At 46.2% G+C, this 26,325-nt stretch overlaps 1 protein-coding gene across 3 annotated transcripts in view; it reads left to right on the plus strand.

Annotated features, from left to right (window-relative positions):
- The window catches only part of ST5 (suppression of tumorigenicity 5), a 670,601-nt gene that overhangs the window by 168,633 nt on the left and 475,643 nt on the right, over positions 1–26,325 (plus strand). For all 3 annotated transcript variants that reach the window (XM_030201020.1, XM_030201019.1, XM_030201022.1), the window contains exon 2: positions 2,125–2,229. In XM_030201020.1, the coding sequence (XP_030056880.1) occupies positions 2,156–2,229 (74 nt within the window). In that variant the 5' untranslated portion in view covers positions 2,125–2,155. The remainder of the gene's footprint in view (positions 1–2,124; positions 2,230–26,325) is intronic.

The following is a 26,325-nucleotide window of genomic DNA, read 5'->3' on the forward strand; positions in this document are numbered from 1 at the left end:
TTTTTTCTTTTCTTGTCCAGTGAGTGATTTTGTAGCCTGGGGGACACAGATCTAAAATTATGGGATCCTTATGATCATGGATCCAGGTTTCGCTAATGAATAGTAGATCGAGGTTGTCTGCCGTGATCCAATCTGTTTTGTTGTTTTGTTGACTACTGATCTGGCATTTATGTATCCCGCTTGAGTTGTTTGGTAGGTGTCAGCTGGGTTTGAGGTTGTGTTGATTTTCGTTAGTTGTCTATTCTCCTGTGTTGTGGGTTTGTTGTGTACTTTCTTTCCTTAGCACCGCCACGCTGGGTCCATCAAGCCCAGCACTCCGTCTCCGACAGAGGTCAATCCAGGCCCCAAGAACCTGGCAAAACCCCAAAATTTAATAACTATCAATGGACTTTTCCTTCAGGAATCTATCCAGACCCCCTTTAAACTCAGCAAGGCCAGCTGCCGTCACTACCGTATTGATTTTGTCCGCGTATGGTTAATCTTCCACTATTTTGAGACAGGGGGGAAATTTTTCAAGGTGCTGTAAAAAGTAGGCTTCTACTACACCTTGATTTACTCTGGGAGTCCTCTCTCAGTATTGTAGGCTGCTGACTCCTGTGGTTTAAAAAAATGTTGCTCGCAAGCCACCTCACAAGCAGCATTTATTCTATTGGCTTGGGAGCATTGGGCCACCAAAAGAATCTGGGAGTTCTGATAATGAGAGCAAATGTTCATCCTCCCTCTTTAGATGCGTCTTCTGCAGCATAACCACATGCAAACTTGAGTAGCAAGCTGTCTCTTCTGTGGTGCATCGAATCCCTTAACATTCAAGGTGACTTAATTTACATTAAGACTCATGTCTCACACAGGTATAGCAGTTCTTCATTCGCCCACTCAGGAGCCCTTGGATAACTATGTGCAAAAAACAACATGCGATAGAGACCCTGAACCCCTTACCCCAGTCAACTATCCAACCAGTACCCTGTACCCACCCCCCTCCCTATGTCAACCAAAATCCCAGCCGCAGTGCTGGCTGACTGGCCCCGGACTCCCTGCAGCCCGCCCGCCCCCTGAGCCTCAGTGAATCCTCCCTGGGTTTACCTTAACACTCCCTGGTGGTCTAGTGGCTTCTTTGGGGACAGGAAAGAACCCTACTCTCTCCTGCCTGCTACCACTGCTTTCTTGCCAATGCTCCGCTTTTTCAAAATGGCCACCGAGATTTCAAGCTTTAATCCCATGAGGCTGCCTCAGGTAGTCTTAGCTGCCATTTGCAAGAAGTGGCGGTACTGGCCCAGAGCTGTGGCAGTAGGCAGGACAGAGTAAGGTTCTTTCCTGCCCCAAAGAGGTACTCCTGATGTAGCCCCTCCTCATCATAGCTCCCTGGTGAGTGCAGGTAGTTGGGGGCTGGAAACAACTATGGATGGTGTGTGGGTGCAGCAGGGGCTAGAAAAAACTATGGATAGTGTGGGGAGGGATGTAAAAAACTATGGATGGTCTGTTTGGGGAGGGCTGTAAAAACTATGGATGGTGTGTGGGTGTGGTGGGGGGGCTGGAATAAAGCTATGGATGGTGGGGGGAAGGACTATAAAAAAAAATGTGGATGCTATAGGTGCTGGGAAGGGACCTGGGAAAATATGGTATCTGTGTACAGAGAGGAAAGGCTTTAATTGTTTAAATTATGACAAATAAACTTGGAGAATTTTGCAGTTTGCAAATTTGGAGCACAGAATTTAAAAATATTGTGTTCAGAATTTTGAAATTTTTTTTTTTTTGCACAGAATTATTTTTTTTGGTACAGAATTCCAGCAGGAGTAAGGCATGCACTCTTGAACCCTTGAAAAATTACTTTAACAGTGATGCAGCTATGAACTTCTCTCCAACTTATTGGGGTCTTTTACTAAACCTTATCTCGTGTTATCTATAGCAGGGCCTGTAAGAATAAAATGGGCCCTGCTGCAGATAACTCGAGCTAAGCTTTAGGAAAAGACCCCCTTAATGTATTTCAGGTTGCATATATGGGAAAGGCGCTCAGTAGAAGTAGATTCAGTTATGATTTGGAAAGAACTTGTATGAAAAATTGTAACAAGTGAGATGTGCTGCTTTTGGAATCTATTAACTCTGATCACATGATGTGCTTGATTTTAGGTATCTGGATTGATCAAAGGCAGAAAGGATCATGACTGCCAACAAGAATGCCAGTGGCACTCAAAGAGCAGGAAGGAGTAAAGCACCACGGGATACTCTGGGACGGTAAGAAAACAGTGTTCTGTATTTTGAAAATTGATTATTTTCTGCGCATCATATTCGGTAGAAAAATGTTTTAATCATTTACGTTGGTTTTAGCCGTATACTGAATTTGAAAGCCATTGGAATGCATGAGTCTGTGTTATAAGAACTGTGCACATTAAGCCTTGTTAGAAGTATTCTGTAAATACATTCCCCATTCCCCCCCCCCCCCCCCAAATATTTAAACCCTTGGTTAATGTTTTCTGGTGCTAGGTGTCCAGGTATAAGCTGCCTGCCCTAACTTATCCGGGTATAACTGATATTAAGCGTTTAGTACCCCGGATAAGAATCTGGGTTCCGGCACTGAATATCAGCTCTGCTCCTGGACCACCTTCGGTGTATCTGGATAAGGCTACTGAAAATCCGCAGCTGGCGCAGGTCACTTGCACTTAATCTGGTTAGGGACTGCTCCTTATCTGCATAAGTGGTGCTAAATATTAGGGCCATTGGATTCTTTTAAATCTCCTCTTTCTGTTTGTGGTATAGCTACTCTTTTTGGATATTTGTATTGTACATTGCCTTGATTATTTGTTAAAAAGTGATTCATGAAATTTTAATAGACATAAAGATGTATTAAAGCCATGCTGTTATACCGATAAAATATTGTGCTGAAATGGCTTATTAGGATTAGGAGATGGGAGAAAGAGGATGGGACTTGATATTCTGCCTTTCTGTAGTTAGAGTCAAAGTGGTTTACGTGTTATATATAGTGCTGCTTAGTTTGGGGATTAGAGATATGCATTTGGATTAGAAGGGCAGGGAAAATTTTAGGGTGCATGAATCACTTGTACATATGTATATGTACAAATTTAATATGTACAATCAGTTTGCACAAAAATCTCTTGTGTGCCTACAAAGTGAACAAAAACACAAAAAAACAAGAATATTGTAAAAAAAAAAAATACATTAATAAATTTAAAAAACCCCAAAACAAAACTTTAAAATGGACTGACCAAACTTTTTTTTTTCTTGTGAATACACTGTATTAGAATTAGCGTTTTCCGTTTCTCCTTGCCCTTCATAATATCAAGCATATATGTGTAATAGCCTAGGTTATGACTTCAAATGTCCACTACTACTCATGGATTAGGGACACTAATCCAGTGCTTACTACAGACATCAAAAGAACCAGAGAGCTTGATGCTGCTTTTTACCTGTGGCTAAACTATCTTATTTTTGCAACAAGTTGGTAATAATTCTGATGTTACAATTCCCTTTTGGAACTGTAAATTGAACATGGGGGATGGCAACTGCTTCTCCCTTCCCTGCCCTCTCTACCCCTGTAAATATAAGGAAAAACCCCAGCTTCCTTACTTTGTCCCTATCCATTCACCTCCTAGGTAAAATTACCGAGTAGACAGTTCAAATAACATACAGATACTAACATGGCAGGGCATGAGAAAATAAGAAACATTCATACTGAAAATGATATTTAACAGGCTGCAACTTCCTTTATTGTGTAATTAAGTTCCATCACAACTCTGTCTGGGATAAAGATTAACCATCACTTCCTTAGCGTCCCTCCGGCCCGGCCCAGAATGATTGATGGGTTGTGCACGCCTACCAGCAAGTGGAGACTGAGAAGACTGATTTTGAGGCAGCCAATAAGAGCTGTGCTCAGCCCCTTGGAAATCTCAGTATTCTCGGTCTCCAGCAAGTGGTAGATGTGGTGAGCTCCTTGGTCTCAAAATGTCTATTCTGTTTTCTAATTTTTAATTTCTGTTAGAAATAGGTACATTTACCTGAGCTTTCTCAGTTTAATAAGTTTGAAGTTTTTGTTATCTGCTGGCAGAGACTGAGGCCCGCGGGGGTTTTCTAATGTGGGTCCCTTCCCCCTCCTATCCCCGAGCTTTCCCTGTGTGCCTGAGGGCTCAGTGTGGACTGTGGTCCGTTGCTGGCCTCAACCCCTTCAAGGGAAGGGAGTTTGCAGAGCCGAGGGGAACAGCCACTATGATATAAAAAAACAAAACAAAAAGCAGGCAGGTGCAATGGCTTTAGCCTGCTGTCATGGCTGTCTCCCTGCAGGGTTTTGGGTTCGGGAACGTGTTATAGTTCCTCTTCCTTTGTTCTGGTTTGGATTCAAGCGCCAGGTGGTAGATATGGACAGGTGTTAGTTCATTAAAAAAAAAAAAAAAAAATATATATATATATATATATATATAAATATATAAGGAACTGCAGGGTTCCGTTTAAAAAAACAAAAACAAAGTGGAGGTACGAGAACTTCTCGGTTTAGCGAAGCAGTGCCAGTTTTCAGTATGGCGTTAGCTGCTTTCTACACTGCTTGGGTTTTCGGCGGGAATCTCCGCCATTTTTTTTGTAGCTGTGGGGGTTGGGGGAAGATTTCCTCTGCCTTTTCTGTTGTTAATTTGTAGGACAAACAGCCATTGCAGAATGAAAGGTTTGAGTGTTTGGGGGCAGACTCTATATTTTTTTCTTCCAGCTGCTTTATGGTGAAGCAACCTAGAGTGCAGACTGCCATGTTTTGCGTTTGTCTGGAACTGGAGGCTCATGTACTCTGTCCTGTGGTTTCCCTTTCCTTGCATCGAAGCTGCCAGAGTCTGATACTATACGAGTGTAAATAAAACTCTGGTAAGGATTCTTTTCTGATAACCAGATTCTGTATAATGCAGCCGCTCTGAGTTTGCAAGCCTCGGTTTGCGGCTCCTACGTGGCTAGGGCATGCCTGACTGTTTTGCAGCGGGCTTCCCTCTCGGACCCTTCCTGGAGGGCGGAATGGCCGACCCTGGAGTCGGGTTTGGCCTACTTGGCAGACTTGCTGTATGATGTCTTGAGAGCCTCGGCCAAGGGCATGGCTCAGACAGTCTCTGCGCGGCGGTGGCTTTGGCTTAAGCACTGGTCTGCTGACCATGCCTCTAAATCTCGCCTAGCCAAGTTGCCTTTTAAAGGCAAGCTGCTCTTTGGGGACGAGCTGGACAAGGTCGTGACGGAGCTCGGCACGTCCAAGGGCAAGAGGTTGCCGGAGGTCAGGACTCGGGCCGGCAGTGCCCGTCCTGGTTCCTCTAAGGGCTGATTCCAGGAAGCCCGTCGGTATCGCCCGGGCAAGTCGGCCTCCTCTGCCTCCGCTTCCTTCAAACGGAACTTCTCCCCCAAGCAGCATTCCTTTTGTAGGGACCGCCGTCCCAGAGGTTCGTCCTCCGGCCCGCCCCCAGGGTCACGTACCCAATGACGGGGATCTGGTCCATGGCCCAGTGCAGATAGGAGGAAGGTTGTCCTCGTTTCTGGGCGAGTGGACCAGGGTAACTTCAGTCGCTTGGGTTCTGGAAGTCATCAGAGACGGCTACAAGCTAGAGTTCTGCCGACCCCTAAGAGACGGGTTTGTAAACTGTCCTTGCAAGTCTCAGGTCAAAGCAGCTGCTGTGCAGCAGACTTTGAGCAACCTGATCTGCCTGGGTGCGGTGGTCCCGGTGCCAGTAGATCAGCTTGGCAAGGGGCGCTACTCCATTTATTTTGTGGTGCCAAAGAGAAAGAAGGATCTGCTCGGCCTATTCTCGACCTCAAGGGAGTCAATCAGGCCTTGAAAGTTCGGCACTTCCGGATGGAGACCCTCCGCTCCGTAATAGCTGCGGTGAAAAAGGGAGAATTCCTGGCCTCCCTGGATATCAAGGAAGCTTACCTACATATTCCCATCTGGCCGCCTCATCAGCGCTTTCTGCGCTTTGCAGTGCTGGGCCGACACTTCCAGTTCAGAGCCCTCCCGTTCGGGTTGGCTCCGGCTCCGCGGACCTTCTCCAAAGTAATGGTGGTCATCGCGGCCTTTCTCCGCAAAGAGAGAGTGCAAGTCCATCCCTATCTGGACGACTGGCTGATCCGAGCCCCTTCCTATGCAGAGTGCGGGAGAGCTACAGACAGGGTCATTGCTCTTCTGAGCTCCCTGGGATGGATCATCAACTGGGAGAAAAGCCAGCTGCACCCGACTCAGTCCCTGGAGTATCTGGGAGTTCGATTCGACACCCAAGTGGGCAGAGTGTTCCTGCCGGACAACCGGAGCGTCAAGCTTCAGACCCAGGTGAGCCAGTTCCTAGCCTCCTCTACTCCTCGGGCTTGGGACTATGTGCAGCTGTTGGGCTCCATGACGGCCACGATGGAGGTAGTGCTCTGGGCCAGGGCTCATATGAGACCACTACAGCACTCTCTTCTGCGGCGGTGGACTCCAGTCTTGGAGGATTACGCCGTACGCCTTCCTTTGGATCCAGCGGTGCGAAGGGCGATGAGCTGGTGGCTGAGGCCAGGCAAGCTGTCCGCAGGAATGCCCCTTACGATCCTGGAGTGGGTTGTCGTCACGACGGACGCCTGCTTGACGGGCTGGGGAGCCCACTGCCTGGGATGGACAGTGCAGGGGCTCTGGTCTCCTGCAGAGATGAAATGGTCCATCAACCTCCTGGAGCTCCGAGCCATTCGGTTGGTGCTTCTAGAGTTTCTCCCGGTACTGGTGCTGAGGCCTGAACGGGTCCTGTCGGACAATGCCATGGCTGTGGCCTATGTCAATCACCAGGGAGGTACCAGGAGCGCCCCTCTAGCCAAGGAGGCCATGAAGCTATGCCTGTGGGCGGAAGCGAATCTGGAACAGCTGTCGGCGGCCCACATTGCGGGAGTCATGAATGTCAAGGCGGACTTTCTCAGTCGCCATACCTTGGATCCTGGAGAGTGGCAACTGTCTGCTCGGGCGTTCTTGGACATCACGAAACGCTGGGGCTGGCCGAGCCTGGATCTGATGGCGTCTTCGGCTAAGTGCCGCGTTTTTCAGCAGAGGACGGGACCCTCGATCTCGGGGAGTCGATGCTGTTCTCCAGCAGTGGCCGGCACAGGAGCTTCTCTACGTGTTCCCGCCCTGGCCCATGATGGGCAGGGTGCTAGGCCGGGTGGCAAAGCATCCGGGCCGGGTGATCCTGGTGGGTCCGGATTGGCCCAGACGTCCCTGGTATGCGGACTTAGTCAGACTCTCGGTGGACGGCCCTCTGCGGCTGCCAGCGGAGCGGGGCCTCTTACATCAGGGTCCCGTGGTGATGGAGGATCCCTCCCCCTTTGGTCTTATGGCCTGGCTCTTGAGCGGAAGCGGCTGAGGAAAAAGGGCTTCTCCGACAAGGTCATCACCACTATGCTGAGAGCGAGGAAGCGCTCTACTTCCACCACTTACGCCAGGGTTTGGCGTACCTTTGCCTCGTGGTGCGAGGCAGGCTCTGTATCGCCCTTCACTGCTCCAATATCTTCAGTGTTGGCGTTCCTGCAAGAGGGGCTGGAGAAAGGCCTGTTGCTCAGTTTGCTGAAAGTCCAGGTGGCGGCTCTAGCTTGCTTCAGGGGTTGTCTGAAGGGGGCTTCCCTGGCTTCACAGCCGGATGTGGTACGCTTTCTCAAAGGAGTTAATCACCTGCGCCCCCCTCTGCACTCGATAGTGCCAACGTGGAATCTCAATCTGGTGCTACGGACCTTGCAGAACCCGCTCTTCGAGCCCTTGCCAAGGGCATCGCTGAAGGACCTGACGTTGAAAGCAGTCTTCCTGGTGGCTATCACATCAGCCAGAAGAGTTTCCGAGCTCCAGGCGCTCTCGTGTAGAGAACCGTTCCTGCGATTCACTGAGGCAGGAGTATCGATTCGCCCAGTGCCTTCCTTCCTGCCCAAGATTGTTTCTCGATTCCATGTGAATCAGCAGCTTTACCTACCCTCCTTTGGTAGGGAAGATTACCCAGAGGATTACCCTGCGCTCAAATACGTGGATGTTAGACGGGTCATCATCAGATACTTGGAAGTGACCAATGATTTCCGGAAGTCGGATCATCTGTTCATGCTCTTCGCAGGCCCTCATAAGGGTCTGCAGGCATCTAAACCTACGGTGGCACGTTGGGTCAAGGAGACGATCGCGTCAGCTTATGTGGCGGCAGGGAAGATTCCGCCTATTCAGCTGAAGGCACACTCTACTAGAGCACAAGCAGCCTCGATGGCGGAGTCCAGATCTGTCTCCTTGGAAGAGATTTGCAGAGCGGCTACTTGGTAGTCGGCTCATACCTTCTCACGACATTACCGCTTGGATGTGGCTGCTCGGGCCGAGGCCCAGTTTGGGGCTTCAGTTTTGCATTCGGCGGTGTTAGGGTAAGCCAGCTCCTCCCGCGGTTGCGGTAGCAGGATAAGCCAGTTCCCCCCGCGTCGGTGGGTGTGGTTTCCCGCCCACCGCCCCGGCGGTGGTGCGCTGGAATATTCCCCTCCCCCACTTCGGCGGTGGTGAGCTTGGCAGTGTGTCCCTATGTGGATGTAATTCTCTAAGTGCTGAGTCCTGCGGATGGAGCTTTGATATCGACATACTGGGGAATTTCCGGCAGCACATGACCACATATAGGGAGGCAAAAGATTGCTCTCTATCTCCACCTGCTGGTAGATGGACACAACCCCACCAGTCTATGGATTGATCGGCTATGATTAAGGGAAAGAAAATTATCAGGTATGATACATAATTTTACCTTCCCTTTCAGTCAGGTGGTCACACTGGCTTCTTTTTGTTTGCTCTTTGAGTAACTCTTTGCAAATCTGAGACTGTGTGATCTTTTTGCAACAGTGTTCACCTCTTTTGTCTCCCGAGCAATTTTCTTTACTCATAGTTTACTCTCACTGTGCTGCTGCTTCTTCCTTTGTGCTCTTTTCTCTCCCCTCTTATCTTTGGAGCCATTTCATGAACGAGTTAGGGGGCCTCAATGGTTTCTCTTTCTCTCTCTCTCTGGCTTGGGCCCTTGAGAACAGTGGGTACCAGTTTCTTTCTTTCTTCAAAAGTCTGCTCATTCCTTAGTATTTCCAGTCTATGCTCCTTATTCTTCTAGGACCTGTCTGGGTTTTTCAGGCACTTCATTTCTTGAGAAAGTTGGCAGGGCAGTCTATATCATAATTTCCTCTGCGTGGTTGTGCTTAGGGGGAGAGTACTTCGTTCCAGCATTATCTTGCGCGTCCATTGTTTGGTGTTTTGACAGGTCTTTTCCTGCTATCTTGGTGTACAGTTTCTTCCTTCTGCTCGTTCTGAAAGGATTCAGGTCTCCAATTGACAGGATCATTCTTTGGCGACTTTGATGAGGCATATTCTAGGTTTCTATATTCTAGTGCTCAGATCAGCTCATGAGTTGGACAGAATTGCATCTGGTTTCTCTTTTAGTGGCCCATGTTGCCTGAACTAAGCTCTAGTGTTTGGTTGTCTTGGACATCGTTAATTGTTTGATATAGTTGGACAGATGTCCAGGTGCATCGGGTCTGAGTTTTCATTTACCAGGATCTGGCAGTGGTTCTAGTTTGATCCCTCCCATGATTTACTGCTCTGGTACTTCCCATCAGTCATTCTGGGCCGGTCCGGAGGGACACTAAGGAAGGAGAAATTAGGTCCTGTATGATAATTTGCTTTCCTTTAGTGCCTCCGGTCCGGCCCAGATCCCTCCCTATTTGGTATCTGATTTGTTCTTGTAGATAGTTTCATTTGCTCTTGTCTCTGTAGGGAGCTGTTTGACTTCAAGTTTCAATAGTTTATGTCAATCCCTCATGGCGCCCAAATCTGCATCAGCATTGTATAAACTCCTACAATTGTCTAAACCCTCCTAATTGTGTTCCACCCTAACTGATTAGAGCCCTCGAGCGCGTGAAACAACGCACTCGAGGGCTCTTTGCACAAGTAGCATGCAAATGCATGCTAAACAGGGCTCAGCGCATTCATCCTCAATGATCAGCGACCAGCGTGCCAAAATTTGGGTCGCTGGCCGTGGCAAACCCTACGCCAGCTCTGAGCTGGCGTTAGGGTTTTCAGATCATTGGGGAGGAATGGTGAGCCCTGTCCAGCCTGCAGTTGCATGCTGGCAGGCCCCCGTTCCCCCCCCCCCCCCAAGCAAACCTGCCAACAGGGGGCTGGAGGTCCGGCGGACCTCCATTCCCCCCCCCCCCCCGATGATCCCCCCAGGTTCAGGGAGAGCTAGTGATCCGGTGGGTCTCCAGCCCCCTCCCCAAACCCCCAGAAAATGGTCCCTGGTGGTCTAGTGGCCGCCTGCCAAACACCCTCCCACCCAGCGAGCAACGGAGGGGGGGGCTGGAAGTCCGGCAGACTTCCAGCCCACCCCAACTCTCCCCCCCCCACCAACATTGTCCGACCAATCCCTGGTGGTCCAGCGTAAAGGAGAACCCCCTCCCGGCCCCCCTACCTTAGTTGGAGGAGGGACGCAGCCTGCCTCCCTCCTCTTCCTTGGGTTGATGCCGCCGCAAAATGGCGGCGCCCAATCCCGCCCAGTGCATCCTGGGATGCGCTGGGCGGGGCTATATACCATGTAAGGGACCTCCAGCCCCCCCCCCCCCAATCGCTTGCTGGGTGGAAAGGTGGGAGGGGGTTTGGCTGGCGACCACTAGACCACCAGGGACCATTTTCTGGGGGTTTGGAGGGGCTGGAGACCCACCGGATTTCCAGCTCTCCCTGAACCTGGCGGAGGGGTGTGGAATCATCGGTGGGGGGGGGGGGGGGCCGGAGGTCCGCCGGACCTCCAGCCCCCGTTGCTCGGGGCAGGGGTAGTCAGGGCCTGGTGGTCCCATGGACCTCCAGCCCTGTGTTTGACAGGTTTGGGCTTTTGACAGCCCATACCTGTCAAACAAGCGCGGGAGGATTGTGCTGAGTGCATGCTCAGCCACAATTCGCCCGCACTTCTACCCCATGATCAGAGATAATTGCGCTGCTTAAATTTGCATGCATTATCTCTGATCATCGGTGCGGTAAAGCCCCGTGCTGTTCCAGCGCTATTTTAGAGCGCTGTTTGGAACAGCTCGGGGCTTTTGATCATCTGCCTGTAAATATTTCACTTTCCAGTAAGGAATGGGAACTCTTTTGGACAAAAACCATGCATTCTTCTTTATCAGCAGTTCTTTTACAATCCACTTATTATATTTTTCATAAATTATTATTATTATTATCTCATTTATACCCCACATTTTCCCAACTGTGTCAGGCCCAATGTGGCTTACATCACACTGCAAAGGCGGACACCAATGCAGTAAATTAAGCTAATATATCATGAAACCTACATAAGAAATAAAGGAGAGGATGGGGAAGAAATGAAAGGAACAGGGAAATCAGGGGAAAGAAGGGAAGGGTGGATGTGTCCAAAATTGTCATTATATTGTTATGAATCAAGTAGTGGAGACACATGTTGAGTCCTTGGGGTAAGCTTTTCCAAATAACAAAGTCTTTAGAAATTTTCTGAAACTTAGATGGTTGTGAATGGTTTTTATAGCTTTTGGCAAGGAATTCCATAATTGTGAGCTGATGAAGGAGAAGGATGAAGCATATGTGGATTTATACTTAAGCCCGTTGCAGGTTGGATAATGAAGGTAAAGGTATGAACGGGATAGTCTTAATGCATTCCTCGGTGGCAGGCTGATTAGGTCAATCATGTAGTCAGGGACTTCACCATAGAGAATTTTGTGTACTAGGGAGCAGATTTTAAATGTGATGCGATCCTTGACAGGAAGCCAGTGCAATTTCTCTCGGAGCGGTTTAGCACTCTCAAATTTGGTTTTACCATAAATTAATCTTGCCACTGTGTTTTGGGCGGTCTGCTGTTTCTTAATAAGTTGCTCTTTACAACCTGCGTATACTCCGTTACAATAATCCAAATGATATAAAACGATCGACTGTATTACGTGACGAAATACCTCTCTGGGGAAAAAAGGTTTTAACCGTTTTAGCTTCCACAGCGAGAAGAACATCTTCTTTGCAGTGGAGTTTATTTGGCTTTCAAGTGAAAGGTTGCGATCAAGTGTGACTCCCAATATTTTTAGGATCTCTAAGATGGGAAGGTTAAGGTTGGAGGTGTTTAAGGTTGAAGGTCTGTACTTGTGTTGTGATGATAGGATAAGGCAGTGCGTTTTTTCAGTATTCAGTTTTAGTTTGAAAGAGGTTGCCCAAAAGTACATTGTGTTTAGACCGTGATTGATTTCATTAGAGATATCGGACAAATCATATCTGAAGGGAATATAAATTGTAACATCATCAGCATATATAAATGGATTAAGCTGGTCTTACGGAATTTAAAGGGGGTTGGACAGATTCCTGAGGGAAAAGTCCATTGAACATTATTAAAAAAAATTTTTTTTGGGGGGGGGGGGGGGGGGTTGCCGGGTTCTTGAAGCCTGGATTGGCCGCTGTCGGAGACAGCTGGGCTTGATGGACCCTTAGTCTTTTCCCAGTATGGCGGTGTTTATGTACTTATGTAACTTACTTAAGGTCTTGACCAATGGAATCACCATTATATTGAAGAGTGTGGGAGATAGAGGTGAGCCTTGAGGTACTCCACAAGTTGATTTCCATGGAGGTGATAAATCCGAGTTGGTGGTTACTTGGTAAGATCTTGATGATAGGAAGCCCTTAATCCAGCTATGAACATTTCCACAGATCCCTATGTTATCGAGGAGGTTGAGTAGAATGTTGTGATTGACCATTTCAAATGCGCTTGACATGTCGAACTGTAGTAACAGTATACTTTTGCCTACCACTATTTCCTGCCGAAACTTAATAAGTAAGGTGATGAGCACAGTTTCTGTGCTATGAAGGGCTCGGAATTCAGATTGGAATTCGTGAAGAATAGAAAACTTGTCAAGGTAATCATTAAGTTGTTTCGTCACCATGCTCTCCATCAGTTTTACAAAAAGTGGGATTGATGCAATTGGACGCCTGCAAAGCTTGCTAAAGTAAATCATGATATATCAAATTTGTGCTGGTCATGTCAATTTGCTGTGGGATCCCTTGGTCATATGCTTTTTCACTGTCATAATTTGCAACCGTATTGGAAATTGATTTGGGACATTATTCAGAAGGTATGTGGCATTCCAGATGCTTTGTCTTTTAAAGTGGTAATCCTTAAAGCATCCACCCCTGGTTTGTCAGTTTCACTAAAGCATGCAAAATTGTTTAATTTGATGATTTTGCTTGCTCTCACTTGATTTTTTTTTCCAGTGTAAAACAATCTGCACGTCTCATTTCATGAATGGTGGAATTTGCTCTGTTCATATAGGTGTTATGAGGAAATAGCTGCCATAAAATTTGGTCACATTTTGTCCTTCCGTAAAACATGGTCATTGCTAGACAACTATGTTAAAGTGATATTTGCGTTTAACTTTATTGGGTAAAATCAACTCCTTTTAAACATATGCACATACTGTTCTGCTTTATTCTCTGTTAACCTACTGCTACTTTTTTTTTTTTTTTTTGCTTTTTGTTTTTGGTTTTTTGCTTTTATTTTAGTCTTTGAAAATGTTTGATGATTAATTGGATACACCATATGGAGCTTGTTCATTTCTTACACATATGTGTATTATTATTATTATTGTATTATTCTAAAAACTTATAAATAAAGATTTAAAAAAATCTATATTTATGGATATGTCTATATTCTACATGGTTGCACATAGGCACATTACTGATGTTGTTTACTCAGTTTGGAGTAGCTAAAAAGTTTTCGACAGTGGCCAGCAAGTTCTCTTTGTTGGTAGGTGGTTGTATGAACAGACTGGTGCACAGATGTTTAGTGTCTCTTTCCTTTTGCTTTGCTGTGCGAATACTGAGGTTTCCAAAGGACTGAACACAGCTCTTATTGGCTGCCTCAAAATCAGTCTTCTCAGGCTCCACCTGCTGGAAGGTATGCACAACCCATCAGTCATTCTGGGCCAGTCCGGAGGGACTAAAGGAAAGCAAATTAGCAGGTAGGACCTAATTTCTCCTTTAACATAAATCAAACCAACCCAAAAGTACTATCTGCCACGACAGGTAGGTAGCTTACCACCTGCCAGGTGGCTGCTGCTTGCTGCCTCGCCATTCCTGCTGGGGCTTCATGATTCCAGCAAGGATCTTTTTGCTAATCAGCTAGGTAAGTGACCCCCATGCTTGTACCACTAATTCTCACCACTGGGTTAAAGTTAAGTAGTGCACTTGCTAACACAAAACAGACCCCCCCCCCCCCCACAACTAATGAAGCTGCAGCCTGCACCCTGAATACCTATATAATGCATAAATCAACACATGAATGTCATTCAGAAACAAGTCCTGTCTGATATTAGACAAGTGTATGCCACCACGGCTGTAAAGGCTGGTGGAGGACAAGTCCTGCCAATCATGCCTCATTTGAAAACTGCCCCTCACCATCAACCAGAGGCCCACTTGAGAAGTGAAAAAGAGGAAACTAAGAATTGGAAGCTTTACCCCTCATTTCCCCTCTTCTTACCCTCCAGTCCTAAAGTCCCTGTTTTCACTTTTCACCTACCTATCAGCTTTCCATTTCCACGCCTTCCCCTACCTTTCCATTGTCCTCTCTCTTTCCTTTCCCATCCTATCTTCCCTGTCACTCACTTCCTAATTTCCCATTTCTATCCTCTGTACTCAACCACCTCCCAAGTCCTAGTTTTATGGAAACTCCTAAAATTCCTTGAAAAAGTTTACAACTTTTATTTCAAAATAGGACTTGTGGAGTTTGGCTCTTCTTTGGAGCATTATGGGAAATTTGAAACACACAAGAAATGGTGAAATATCTAGGAACTAGTGAAGAACTTCCTAAGGTCACAGGAGTGTCCCAGGCATGTGCTTAACAGCAGTGGTATAGCTAGGATTGAATAGAACCCAGGCATAGACCGGAGAGGGGGGAGCACAAGGGGTTTTCTTCAGAGTTTCAGTAACTAAACCCTGTAAAAAAAACACATTCCAGATTAAATTAAGGTAGTACTGATGTCCAGGACTGAAATAGCAACAATCCTACGTATAAAAGGCAGCACCCTAGAATACCAATATACGTTCTGCTGGACCACCCCCCCCCCCCCCAAAAAAAAAAACAACAAAAAAAAACAACAGGACAAGTCAGACTACAGAAACAAAACACTAGCAGAATACCTCACTTCTGTCACTCCTGCAGAATATAGACAGAGTCTCAAATACAACCATTAATTAGAAATAGGAATTCTGAGAAATCTGAATGGTTCACAGTTGCCTAACACTAGAGAAACAGAAAAGAATGCCTTTTGTATTGCATAAAACAGTTATTTGGGTTGCACATTTCAAAAACTGATGCACTTTCCAGTCACTTAATAGAATATGTTTTATTTTCAGTCTTTATTATCTGCACATTTTATTTTGCTGATCTGTTTGGTCTCAGCCTCTCCTTTTTTTTTTTTGGTTACATTTGTACCCCACACTTTCCTACTCACGGCAGGCTCAATGCGGCTTACATGGGGCAATGGAGGGTTAAGTGACTTGCCCAGAGTCACAAGGAGCTGCCTGTTCCTGAAGTGGGAATCAAACTCAGTTCCCCAGGACTAAAGTCCACCACCCTAACAACTAGCATAGGAGCCAACTTTTCAAAATTATTGGGGGTGCTAAGCCCAATGGAAATGACCCCTCCCTGAACACAAACAAGGACGTTTTCTCAATATTGGGGGTGCTCAAGCACCCACAGCACCCACAGAGTCGGCTCCAATGACCACTAGGCCACTCCATCTTCATTCTGAGTTCTTTTCCAAGGCTTCATTTTTATTTTTCTCATGTCTTCCTTTCCTGACACAAGCATTTCTGGCATTGATTGTCCCTTTTCGTTTTTCTCTCTTCTGTGCATCTCCACTCGGCAGCTAGATTTTACCCCTCATTCTCCCCCTTTTCTCACCCTCTAGCCCTCAGTTTGCCTCTTTTCACATCTCATCTACCCATGAGCTTTCCACCTTCCACTCTCACCTCTCTCTAGATCTAATTTATCATTTCTCCGAGCCTCAATCCCTCACCAACCCCAGCCGTATATCTGGCATCCAGCCCCTTCCTTTTTTGTCTTGCCTGCTACCCAGCTTCCTTATTTTCTTCTCAGATCTGTCCCTTTTTGTCTGCTTTTTAACAGTGCCTCTTACCCTTTTTCCACTCCCTCCAGATCCTTCACTCTTTTCCCTCTCCCTCCAGATCCTTCACTCTTTTCCCTCTCTTACTCTTCCCTCATTCCTCACTTTTCCCTTCTTACCCTCTCTTCCACCATTCTGATCCCTTCTCACCACTTTCTTCGCATTCTGACACCTTTATTCTGGTCCACTCCATTCTCGTTTCTTCCTCCTTACTGTAGGAGCCAACTTTTCAAAATGATTGGGGGTGCTAAATCCAACAGAAATTACCCTCTCTGGACAGTCAAGGACCTTACTCAATAGTAGAGATGCTCAAGCACCCTCAGAGCTGGCTGCTATGCTCCCTACCTGCACTCTTAGCCCCCTTTCACCCTCTGCCTTCTTCTGTTGCCTAACCCAGTGTGCATCAGCCCCTAGCCCCCTTCTCTCAACCTCCTCATCAGACCTTTTTCCAAACCCTAGTATGAGCCTCCTACTACCTCCCCACCATATGCCAATATAAATCCCCTTCACCCTGACCACTTCCCAGCATCCGGCCCTTTTTTCCTGCCCTACTCTTAGCATCTGCCCCCTTTCCAGGCCTTTAAATCAGCTGCAAAGTGGCAGGAGTTTGCTCCTTATTTTCCGCTGCTCTGCTTGTCCTCTATCGGTTTCTGGCTGCCCTCTAAAATTAGAGGGCAAGTACTTCCTGTATGATACAAGAAGTAATTGCTCTCTGATTTTAACAGCCCTGTGGTGTCAGAGACACCCAAGTACAGACAGAGTGGTGGGAACAAAGAAACTAATTCCTGCTGCTCTCCAGCTCCAGCTGATCTAAGGAACAGGAACATTTTGCTTTGGTCTAGTAAAAAGTGACCTCTATCAGTGGGCAGCACTGGGCTTTTTGCTGGGCTTGCGGAATGGTAGCTTTGCTCTTGCTTAATACTATGTTTGCACAGAATTGTAAGTTCTAAAATCGGTTCTGCATGCTATGAGTTGGGGTTTTCCATAAAAGAAGATTTAGCTTTATGCTGACTGTACAATTTTCAATAATCCCTTGATAATGGATCTGGGTTATTGGGTAGGATTTGCAGTCACTTGAATTGCCACTTTTGGCTCACTGACACTATTTCATTATTACACAAAAGGAATGTATTACTTCTTCACGTTGAACGTGTTTGAAGCTATGGAATTTTATTTGTGCCCTGCAAAAATCAAATTCCATTAGTTATTATAGATGTTGCACCTAGAAGACAAATAGCAATTAAATTTTATAGAACAGCAGATAAAGAGCATTGGGCTTATATAGTCTGGCCTCTTTTTTTTTTTTTTTTGTTCCTGGTGTAATGCCATTGACTGCAGCTGATCTCTGGCTTTCCTTCACTGCTTAGCAGCCAGGGATGCTACCATGGTTTCTTTAATTCTATTATGTTTTTTTTAAATTCACCTCCAGTGGGAGGCTATTCGTATACTTGCTGCCCTTTTCATGAAGATTGTTTTTTATGTTGCTCCTGTGCATTCTTTTAAAATAAGATTTGTTCTTTGTGCCTGATTTTTCTACTTTTTAGCTATTTGGGTCTCTCTCTCTCTCTCTCTCTTCTCATGACTTTCATATTGACCTTTGTGACAGAACAGTGTGTGTTAAACCTGAAAAATTGCCTTTATTTATTTATTTTGCCGTATTTGTATCCCACATTTTCCCACCCATTTGCAAGCTCAATGTGGCTTACAATATGTCGCAGTATCAATTATCATTAACAGAGTAAGAACCTCAGTATATTGTTACAATTAAGATGCGAAGAATGATAGGTAAATTAAGGTAAGTAAATAAGTAACACATAACATAAAAGTGAGATGAGGGTAAGTAAATAAGGTTTTGTTCTGTTTCTGTGAGTCTGACGTCCTGCACGTACAACGTGCAGGACGTCAGACTAGAATGAAGCCTTGCGCGGGATTGGGAAGAAGAGGACCTTGGCTCGGCTGGCGGGGGTTGGGGTCCCCTGCCAGCAAAGGTAGGCGACGGCGGGTTGGTGGCGGGAGGGGGAGGGTCCAGGGGCAAATCTATGGGGGGGGGGGGGCCCGGGCCCAGGCCCCTGTGGCCCCATACTGGCTATGCCACTGGTCTGGACTGATAAAGAATCCTGGTGGTTTGTGTTTAGTCTGAGTGTGCTTTCTGGGAATGAGAGATCAATGGGAGTGTGGCCTCCAGTAGCCTAGAAATTACTGGGGATAATTTGGGAGGGAGAGACTCGCCCAGAGGCAGTTGTGACCCAGTCGGTGGGAGGAGGGTGCTAGTGTAGAGCACAAGTGGCAGGTGGACCTGAGTTGTGCTGGGGATCGACACTCTTAAGTGGCTGCGGGGTTGCCCTGGGCGGGTGGCTAGGTGTTTTGTGACAACTTTGTTTTGCAGCCTTTTCTATGGGCTACCTCTAGTTTATCCTTTTAGACATATGGCCTACAGAATTGGGTACAATATCTCAAATAAGTCTCTTCATATCTTGAGCCAAGGCATTATAACCTCCTTTTCAGGCTGATTATATCCCTTCCTATGCACTTCAGCATCCCTCCGGTTCTGGCCACTGCCTTATCATGCTGTTTCACTGCCTTGAGATTAACAGACATAGAGAGCAAGATGAGAAAGCAGATGCAGAAGCTCTGATGTAGGGATTAAGGAGTGTACTACTGTGGTTTCTCCTTTTGCTAAGCAGGGGCGTATCTGCGTGGGGCCACGGGGGCCTGGGCCCCCGTAGATTTGGCCCTGGACCCCCCTGTCGGCGACCCTCTCCACCCCCCCTCCCGCCGTCGCCTATCTTTGCTTTTGGGGGACCCCAACCCCCGCCAGCCGAGGTCCTCTCTTCTGTTGCAGCAAAGCTTCCTGTTCTGAGTCTGACGTCCTGCACGTACAACATGCAGGACATCAGACTCAGAATTTGAAACTGAAGGGAAGCTTTGCTGCAACGGAAGGGAGGACCTCGGCTGGCGGGGGTTGGGGTCCCCCGCCAGCAAAGGTAGGCGACAGCGGCGGGGGAGGGTTGGCGGCAGGAGGGGGGTGGAGAGGGTTGGCGGGGGGGGGGGGGATAAATGTGCCCCCTCCCGTCGGCTCTGACCCCCCCCCCCTCCCGCCGAAGTCCAGATACGCCTCTGTTGCTAAGTGAATCAGATAGCAAGGTAACATTGAAAGGGCAGACTAGAATGTAGGTATATTAAATTCAATAAACTATAATGTAGCTTTGACAAGCCCCATCATATGCCTATGTAATTCTGGTGGTGGCAACTAGTGCATCCAGGAGCATCATTTAGGAAGAGCTGCAGAAGTTAGATATACATGGTTCAATAACCTTGGACGCAACTTGAGCTCCTGGGGGAGATCTCCTCTCCCTGTTTCTTGATCTTTGTGTGAATTCCTCTATGGGTTCCTGGTTATGGTTTTACTGGATGATGTAATTTCTTGGTGATGAGAATTTGGTGGTGGCTTGGAGCCAGGAGTCATTGCTGGAGTGGAGCACCAAGGGAACTGGGGAAGGGGATCAAAGGTTGGGTGTGATTTTTGAGTTTGGGAATTGGGTGCAATTATCTCTCTGACTAAAGTAGCATGAAATATTTTCTATTCCCAGTAGTGGCCCCAACTGTGTCTCTACCTGAAATTTGGGCTCAAGGACTGAATCTTCTATGACTTGGTCCATAAATAGCTAGGTACTTTCTAAGATCAAATTCTTGGTAAATTCAGGCGTGTTGAAGTTTGATTGCAAAACGTGTGAGAATCTGTTCTCTTCTCTGGAAGCAATAGATGTGATTCTCAGTAAAGACCTGGCTTTTATACTGCAAATTGCAGAATCTCCCAAATATATCTGGGAAATATAGTTTATGATGTACAAATTTCTCCAAACCTTTATTGATTTCTCCTACTCATTTATATAGGTCCTTTAAATGTCCTCTGGAATCTGTACCGCTATTTTGAAGGATCTTTTACTTGCCAAGCAGAAAGTGAAGGAAAGATACTTTGGTTTTATCAGGTGGTTTGGACATTTCTGTGATGCTAGAATATAGCAGGAAAAGGTTGTTTTAGGAACTAGATAATCTAAATGGCTGTAAAGCAGATATTCAGTTGCACATGAGGGAAAAGTCTCAACTGCTATGGCTATGTTTGCACATGAATGTTCATTGTATAGCACATAGAAAAAGTCATCATAGACTTGAAAAACCCTCTAATATAGCTTTATTTGCTTTGGAGCCTGAGAGAGACTGGGCATTGAAAAGATCTTTTTATAATAAGGATTCTTTGTTTTATAATCCAAAGGTCTAGGTGTTCCCAGACCTTTGTAAAGCTATTCAAAGTAAATGGAAGACTACATATAAAAGCATAGGTTATGTAACTGGGTACAGATATATATATATATATATATATATATATATATATATATATATATATATATATATATAAAATACACTAGTAAAAAAAAAGGCCTGTTTCTCACACAAATGAAATGGGCGCTAGCAAGGTTATCATGTAATGGTGATTATGTTTTTAAGGGAACCGTTAGGAGAAATGTTCTGGCCTGATATGTAATAATTGGGAAGGGTGTATAATGAGTAATATGCTCCAGGGGTTTGAGACACGGATTGTTTTATCTGTTGTTTTTTTTGTTTTAATCTTTTTTTTTTTTTTTGTGATTTTTTTTATTTATAGTATTTTTTAAAAGATAGAGTACACAGAAATTGTAAAATTTTTATTAGAAATATAATGGTTGTTTACATTTGCAAGATTTCTTTATAAACAATATTTTTAGTGAAAACTTTGTTACAATGAGGGAAAAGCTTTCCTTGTTCAGGACCACCTATGACTTTTACAATTGCATCAGAAGACTTTCGAACTCATGAAAATGCTACATACAGTTGGCCATGTGTAAACACTGGTTCTGGTAGGAAAATGCCAACTTTTTCAAATGTTTGTCCGTGTGACTTGTTAATTGTCATTGCAAAAGCCAATTTCACAGGATATTGTTTTCTACGTAATGTAAATGGGAGGTCAGTGTTAGATGGTGCTAGTTCAATACGTGGTATAAAAACAGTACTCCCTGTAGTTGACCCAGTGATTACTTGGCTAATAATAAGGTTAGGTTTCAAGTCTTTGACTATTAAGCGAGTTCCGTTACATAAACTTCTCCTGGTATTTAAATTCCTGAGTAGGATAATTATGGCTCCAATTTTTAAATGCAGTTTATGGCAAGGCATGCCAGTTGGAGTTTGTTCATGAAGGAATTCTTTAGGTTATAACTGATGTTCCTCATCATTGGAGTCATGAATGGAGTCCGAACTTAAATAAGTAACTGTCTCACCTTCTAAAATATTTAGAACGGCCTCATTTATCTTGTGTACATGTGCATTTTGGGGGCAAAGAATAGCCTTTGTAGCAAAGTTGAAAACAGTATCTGCGGTAAGTTTTTGACCAAAAACAGCATTAACTATATCGCCGTCACGAATGTGCTTCTGTGGGATTTCGATAATATCTTCGAAACCTTCTGGACATGGAAGACTTCCGTCAGCTAAAGTAATAAGCCAGTTGTTGAAATCTGGGTCTACAGAGCGGACATTGTTGTTTAATTGTAGTATTTTAAATTTTTTCCATAGTTGATTTAACTTAATGGTTGCTTCAATAATTTGAGCTCGATCACCGTGTGGTACCACTGGTAGAGTTTGTCTAAAATCTCCACCAAGGAGAATAACTTTCCCGCCAAATGGCTTCTGATTGTTCATGATGTCTTTGAGGAGTCTATCTACAGCAGTAAGTGCTATACTGGGTGCCATAGTTGATTCATCCCAAATAAGGATTTTAGCATCTCTAATGATGGAAGCATCGTTTGATGTTAATCTGATGCTTGATGTTGACGTTTCCAGTAGAGGATCAGGTAACTTAAACTGTGAATGATAAGTTTGTCCTCCTGGAAGGTTTGCAGCAATTCCTATAGAAGCAACAGGTAGTGCCAATTCCTCCATCTCCTCGGATGTTGCTCAGGATAATGTTATACGTGTACGTTTTTCTACTTCCACCAGGACCGTCTAGGAAGAAGCACATGTGGGTTATGTTTTTTGTATTGCAGGCAGAAAGTATAGTATGAAATGCTTCCCTTTCCTCATTGTTTAGTTTTTCAAGCATTTGTTGAGCTTTACGGTTTTCATCTGCAATGTTGAAGGCAAGTTTAGGATCTTCTATTCTCTGGATGATTGTTGGTAAACCAAAGTGTTCAAGATTTTTTTCCACGTGTAGTCAGAACGTCCTGGATTTTCTGAAGACACAATTGTTCACAAACAGAGCAATCACCTTGGCAACCATGGATGTGTTGAAAATCTTGTATCATAGTAAGTTTGTATTTTTGGAAATTTTTTAACGCATTTGATATTACGGAAAAAAAACCAATGTATGCAAAAAAGTGTCTGATTTCTTGAGGCATGCTGTATGTGACTGCATTGTCTAAGGTGTTCTCCCACAGAGCTTCATTGTCAATGAGCCCCATTTTCTTGGCTGCATCTTGAAATGTATTATAAAGAATACGTTCAACTTTAAGTCTTCAAATGACTTAGCCCCTGGTTGGTGCAGTACAGTTAGCCTTAAACAGTAATGCTCAGGAAAATTAACTGCATACATTCTCCCAATTGTTTCAGCCTGCTCCTCAGCAGTTAGTGTTCTTTTCCTATGTCGTCTCCTTCTCTTGCCTCCCATGCCATCCATATCCTGCGATTCGCCTGTGTGTGTGTGTGAGATAGAGAGAGTGGCAGAGTGTTTGAGAGGCAGAGTGACACAGAGTGTGTGTGAGTTCAGTCTCTGTGTGTTCTGTCTTCTTTTGTTTTTTAGAGGTTTTCCTTAATTTTCACATATATATAAATCCCTCTTCTATCTAAGCAATTGTTGTGCTGGCCGTCCCAGACACCGCCCGTCATGGTGCCTAACTAAGCAATTGGTGTGTTGGCCATCCCAGATGCTGCCTTCAGTGTGTGTGAGAGACAGAGACAGAGTGGGTACGATGTAGTCCGTGCGGCGCAGGAGTCGGGGCATTAGAGGCGAGTTGTGGTGCGAGTTCCACGCTCGCCCGCCACCCTGCTGGTTACGATGGAATTTGAGCGGCGCAGGAGTCTAGACGTCAACGGCTAGTTGTGGCGCGAGTTCCAATCTTGCGGTCATTCTGAGTTTGGCATGGCGCTCATTAATGCGTATGGCATACGGGCTCCGAGTTCCATGCCCTCCTCCCTCCCTCTCCTCCCCTCCGAGTTCCAGGCCCCCCTCTCCTCCGAGTTCCATTCCCCTCTCCCTCTCCTCCCTAAAGAAAAGAGGAAGAAAAATTCCCAAATCCATGAGCTTGACTGTTTAATCACTCCCCCAAAACTTCCTTCTTCTGACCAGAAAGAAATTCAGTTGTAATGGGTCAAACTTCTTACCCTGAAAAATGACAAGACACCCATAGAGGGGGATAATCGAACGCAAACGCCCATCTCCATGGGCGACTCTCTCTGAGGACGGGTCCGCGAAGGGGCGGGACAGACCGTATTTTCGAAAAAGATGGGCGTCCATCTTTTGTTTCGATAATACGGTTGGTGCTGGGCAAATGCATCGGATTTGGGCGGATTTGAGCTGGGCGGTATCGGTTTTCAGCGATAATGGAAACCGAAGCCGCCTAGCTCAAAAACGAACAACTCCAAGGCATTTGGTCGTGGGAGGGGCCAGGATTCGTAGTGCACTGGTCCTCCTCACATGCCAGGACACCAACCGGGCACCCTAGGGGGCACTTGTAAAAAAAAAAAAAAATTTAAAATACCTCCCAAGTCCATAGCTCCCTTACCTTGGGTGCTGAGCCCCCCAAATCCCCCCCAAAACCCACTGCCCACAACTCTACACCATTATCATAGCACTTATGGGTGAAGGGGGGCACCTAGATGTGGGTACAGTGGGTTTTGGAGGCGGTTTGGAGGGCTCCCATTTACCAGCACAAGTGTAACAGGTAGGGGGGGATGGGCCTGGGTCCACCTGCCTGAAGTCCACTGCACCCACTAACAACTGCTCCAGGGACCTGCATACTGCTGTGATGGAGCTGGGTATGACATTTGAAGCTGGCATACAGGCTGGCAAAAAAAAAGTTTTTAAAGTTCTTTTTTTTTGGTGGGAGGGGGTTAGTGACCACTGGGGGAGTCAGGGGAGGTCATCCCCGATTCCCTCCAGTGGTCATCTGGGCAGTTGGGGCACTTTTTGGGGACTTGTTCGTGAAAAAAAAAAAGGATCCAAAAAAAGCAGCCCAAATTCTCGCTACTGCTGCCCTTCTTTTTTCCATTATCGGCCGAGGGCGCCCAGCTCTCCTCGGCTGATAAACACGCCTCAGTCCGGCCTTCACTACTCCTCCGACACGCCCACGTTAACTTTGTTCGTTCCCGCGACAGACTGCAGTTGGAGGCGCCCAAAATATGCTTTCGAGTATACCGATTTGGGCGCCCATGAGAGAAAGGCGCCCATCTCCCGATTTGGGCTGAAGTATGGGTGTCTTTCTCTTTCGAAAATAAGCTGGATAGGGTCTTAAACAAAAAGAATAGCCACTAAATCCAGTGTTTTCATCTTCTGGGCAGAAAATTGCTTCCTGTGCTCCTGTGTTGTAAGTGAAACCCAAGAGAAATCTGTACCCCTTGGCCACAAAACAAAAACCCTCTTTAAATGTAAAGTCTTTTTTCACTGAAATCCTTTCCTTCTGTGAGGAAAAGGTAACCAAGAGGGTGGCATGAGAGGAAACAAAAGAATTTGCAGGATATTTGAGGAAAAAAAAAATAAAGATAAACACTTTCCTGGGCCTTTGAGCCCTGCACACCCCTGTTGGAATTACCAATACCCAGAGAAGGACATAGACGCAACATTTAGGAAAAGAAATAACATCAAGGTCTGGCAACTGTAACACCTCTTTAAAGGGGCCCATTTACAAAGCAGCGGTAAAACAAATGGCTTTAGTGTTCCCTTATGCAGATCTTTCCCTTGTGCTAGGCACTTTTCCTTAGCGCTTGCAGCAGATGAATCCAGGAACTGGTGGTGGGTTGTGTCCATCTACCAGCAGGTGGAGATAGAGATTACAAAGCTGAAGGCAGTGATACCAGACGGTCAGGTCCTCCTTCACTTTAGTATATCTCTATCTTCAGCAGGTGGTAGACTGTCTCTGCAGCTCCTGGATTTGTCTCTTGGGCCTGTTCCTGGTCCTTTTGGCCAGTTGAGCTTAGGGGGTGTTTGGGCTCTGTGCCAACTTTAGGGGCATACCTCGTGGCCTGGGTCCCTGCCTCACCCTGTGGTCTGTTTCTTCCCAAAGTTTGGACTGAAGCCTTCCTCACTTAAAAAAAAAAACAACACAACAACAAAAAGAAAACTGTAGTTTACAACAGACCTCTGTTTGCTGCTGTAATCAGCTGTTTAACCCCCCCCCCCCCCCCCACAAAAAAAGCAATTCGGGACACAGGCTCTGTAGCTGCAACAGGGCAGCAGGTTGCTAAGAGGAGCCTTGGGGACAGCGTCTCTGGAGTCACTGTGTGTATGTGTCTGTGTAGCCTGCTGAGCCGGTTTGGTGGCAAACTTGCCTGGGAGGTCCCACTGTCGGCGGGAAGTCTGGCTGCGCGTCTCCGGTGAGTGCATTTTTTTCTGCCATTAGAGGACTTGTGGTATTGGCGGCAGAGGCCACCATAGCAGGCTTGTGTTCTGAGCAAGCGTTGGCGGCAGCGGGGACATGTGTTGCCGGGTGCACAGAAGCACAGGCAGGCACCAGGGATTTCTTTCTCTCAAACAGGATTCCCGCCCTGAGGTATCGGGTGCACACGCCATTTTCTTTTGGCACCTCCCCAATGTGGCTCCCGCTTTCCAGCTGTTGTCTGCTTTGGCAGCTTTGCCTCTGCTATGGGGACCCCTTCAGGCCTTGTACCAACCTCTCCTGATTTGGGGGAATTGTTTTGTGCCCAGATTTTGTCGTCCTTTTTCTCCACATCCACTGGTTGAAGTGGCTTTTGCCCCCTCAGCATTTCTGTAGCCCGCCCCCTTTGAGAGATTCTTTGGGTACTGTAATGGGTTTGGTACCCTCTGCGGTAGATCTGGTGTTCCAGGAGAGGCGGTTGGGTGCCGTGTTGGAGGTGGGGTCATTAGGACCCCTCTTTGGTTTCCCGTCAATAGCTTCGGGCTCGGGGCAG

Source organism: Microcaecilia unicolor, chromosome 4 (genome assembly GCF_901765095.1).
Source record: "Microcaecilia unicolor chromosome 4, aMicUni1.1, whole genome shotgun sequence".
Taxonomy (NCBI): Eukaryota; Metazoa; Chordata; class Amphibia; order Gymnophiona; family Siphonopidae; genus Microcaecilia; species Microcaecilia unicolor.